The sequence below is a fragment of the Cebus imitator genome, unplaced genomic scaffold (assembly GCF_001604975.1).
Source record: "Cebus imitator isolate Cc_AM_T3 unplaced genomic scaffold, Cebus_imitator-1.0 Scaffold124, whole genome shotgun sequence".
NCBI classification, from domain to species: domain Eukaryota; kingdom Metazoa; phylum Chordata; class Mammalia; order Primates; family Cebidae; genus Cebus; species Cebus imitator.
In genome coordinates this window covers 930,159-932,819 of record NW_016107439.1, presented here as the reverse complement: position 1 = coordinate 932,819, position 2,661 = coordinate 930,159, and the positions used below count along the sequence as shown (strand labels likewise).

Below are 2,661 nucleotides of genomic sequence, written 5' to 3'. Positions count from 1 at the left end.
GCAGGAGAATTGCCTGAACCCAGGAGGCGGAGGTTGCGGTGAGCCGAGATCGCCCCATTGCACTCCAGCCTGGGTAACATGAGTGAAACTCCGTCTCAAAAAACAAAAGAAAAGAAAAGAAAAGAAAAGGTATGTCCTTCATTCATAGGAAGCTGAGATAATACCAAAACTATTCTAAAATGACTCTCATAGCTTATTGAGAGTCATTTTTACTGCCATTTTTTTCTCACAAGAATGTGGCCAAATAATAGGCTCTTTCTCATTTGGATTGTAGTGTGAATTGTATCTCATGTTTTATTCTAGAGACACATCTACAACAAAAATCTATTCAACAAGATTCTCAATAACTTCAAATTCATATCTGTAGACCAACACTGGGTGGTTTTTTTTTTTTTTTTTCCTCCATTAAACTTCATTAGTTTTCATTGGCAAGCTTGAGCTGGACTCTTCAGAAAGTTCTAAAGAAATAACTGTAAGAGGTACATATGCTACTACTCAATAAAAAGCCCTTCTATGTTCAAATCCCATAACCAATATTAATTAATTTGTGCACTGTTACCCTTCCAGCTCAAAGACGGGAAGGAAAAACAACAGTGCCTCTGTCTCTAGAATTTGATGGCACCAATTACAGCCCAATCCAATTAAGCAAGTAATGCACTCCAAAAGGGCAAGTTCACCATTATATTCAAGGCAACCCCAGTGCCGTTACTACTGCGCTAGGAAACACCCCAGGCTTGAAAGCAACTCACTTGTTTGTAGAATACAGAGCAACCACATGTTCCAGACCTTCACTCTCTTCCCATAAAGGGGGAGAGAGAGGGTTTGTCAGGGACAAATGAGTGTCCGTGGTGGAACTGGACCCGATGAACCAAGTCATTATAAAGAAAATTCAATAACCCCGGACAGATGATCTTCGTACTGTATGTGGGTGTGAGTGTCTCTTAAGACATGAGATTCTTGTCTTAGGAAATAAGAATTTTTTTCCCTGAATTATTCGACTTCTTTTTTTCTTTCTTTCTCTGACTCTTTTTCCCCTTTCTCGCCCTGCAAAGGGTGGAAATCTGGAAATCAGCAAACTGGCTGCAGAAAAGAAATAATTATCTAAGGGATGGGGAGAGAAAGGGAACTGAGGAAGACAAGACAGGCAGCTATTGCACCAAGAGCCTGTGTGTTCCTAATTGAAAGAGACAGAAATTTTAGGTGGCAGGGAGAGGAAGGAATGGCGCTAAACCTAGGTACCAAGTCCCTCGGGAAAGGTTTTCAGAGCTTGAGCTTCTTACTCCAAGGACCATAGCGCTTTGAAAGATGTGCAATGCTTTAGGCAGGACAGTTGACTTGTTACTTGGGGACACTTGGAGAAGCTGTTTCAGCCCCTAGGACAAGTCCCTATTTCCCCCTTTTTCTCTCTGCAAGAAGAGCGGTGTCCTGCACCAAGGAAGGACAAAATTTTCTCTCCTCACCGGATCCCACTTCACACAGCGGGTGTGCGTTTGTGTTCGGGCATGAAGACAACAGCGAGCCGGGTCTCGGCTCTACTCGCAAAGAGGCAGAACCGAGTGTACGGTGCGATCCGGGAGACCCGGCTTGAAGTCCCTGCACGGTTACATTCCCCGGGCCCGGACTAGGATGTTGCGCGCAGCCAGACAACTTTTCACCGCCCGTTCTCGCCGCTGAGGCACCTCCTGCCTGCCAGCCCCGGGCGCCTTCCCACTCCCGCCTCCCGACAGCCCGAGGGTGTGTCGGCATCTCAAGACGCGCTCCAGCCGAGGTCCCAGTCGGAGACCAGAGTCCTGGAAAAGGAACTGGGCTAGAGAGCACAGGCAACCACAGACTCCCTGGGTAATCTTGGGCCAGTCTCTGAGCCTCAGTTTCCCCACTGGTAAATGAAAGATCGCAAAGTGTCAAGTCGCGTCCAACTCTCCAGCTCTATGATTCCGAGTTAGTTCGGGCTTCCAGATCCTCTCCGCCCGCACCCGACCTGTCCACCTTCCTCCTTGGGAGTGGGCTCCTTACCCACAGAGGCGGCCCGGGTCTCCACGCAGAGCCACAGGGCGATAGCCAGCAGCACCTTCCTCTCCATCCTGCACCTAGAGCCGGGCGAAATGCCCAGAACTCGGGCACCGCTTCTTTCTCCCAGCGCCTGTCTAGAGAAGGAGGCGCGGAGGTGGAATGCGCGGCACTGCGCAGCGCAGGACCCCGGAGCGCACAGGGCGAGGGAGCCCCGGCGCCTACCGCGGCTGTAGGGGCGCCTGCGGGTGCCAGTAGGAGAGGATACCCCGGCTGCCAGACGGGCTTTCTGCAGCGCACAAGTAATGCCCGGCGCGGTGAGAGGAAACGCAGCGACCACACACCGCCTGCTCTCCCGGGGTCCCGGGACTCAGTGCCGAGTGGGAGCTGGAGCCGAAACTCTAGAGTGCGGGGGCGGGGCCATGTGGGGCGGGACCGGGCGGGGGAGGGGCTCTCCCATGCGGCCAGCCCCGCCTCACACCCGGGTACCCAGCGGGGATCTAGAGCTCCCCAGGCCCATTTACATCTCCGCAGTTCCCCACACGCCCGGGACTGCGCCGGCCTCCGAGTCGCCCAGGAGAGAACATCTCGGAGCTACAACTTTGTTTCTGGTGTAAATAAAAAGTAGGCGGTAACTGGCGCTGAGCCACTCCA

General features: G+C 52.0%; 1 protein-coding gene across 4 annotated transcripts in view; it reads right to left on the bottom strand.

Moving 5' to 3' along the window:
• The window catches only part of KDR (kinase insert domain receptor), a 58,586-nt gene extending 56,209 nt beyond the window's left edge, over positions 1-2,377 (bottom strand). For 3 of the 4 annotated variants that reach the window (XM_017540256.2, XM_017540255.2, XM_017540257.2), the window contains exon 1: positions 2,014-2,376. In XM_017540256.2, the coding sequence (XP_017395745.1) occupies positions 2,014-2,080 (67 nt within the window). In that variant the 5' untranslated portion in view covers positions 2,081-2,376. Of the gene's footprint in view, positions 1-2,013 lie in introns of all 4 variants that reach the window. The other variant, XM_017540254.2, reaches the window with a different exon arrangement.
• Between the last annotated feature and the right edge of the window lie 284 nt (positions 2,378-2,661).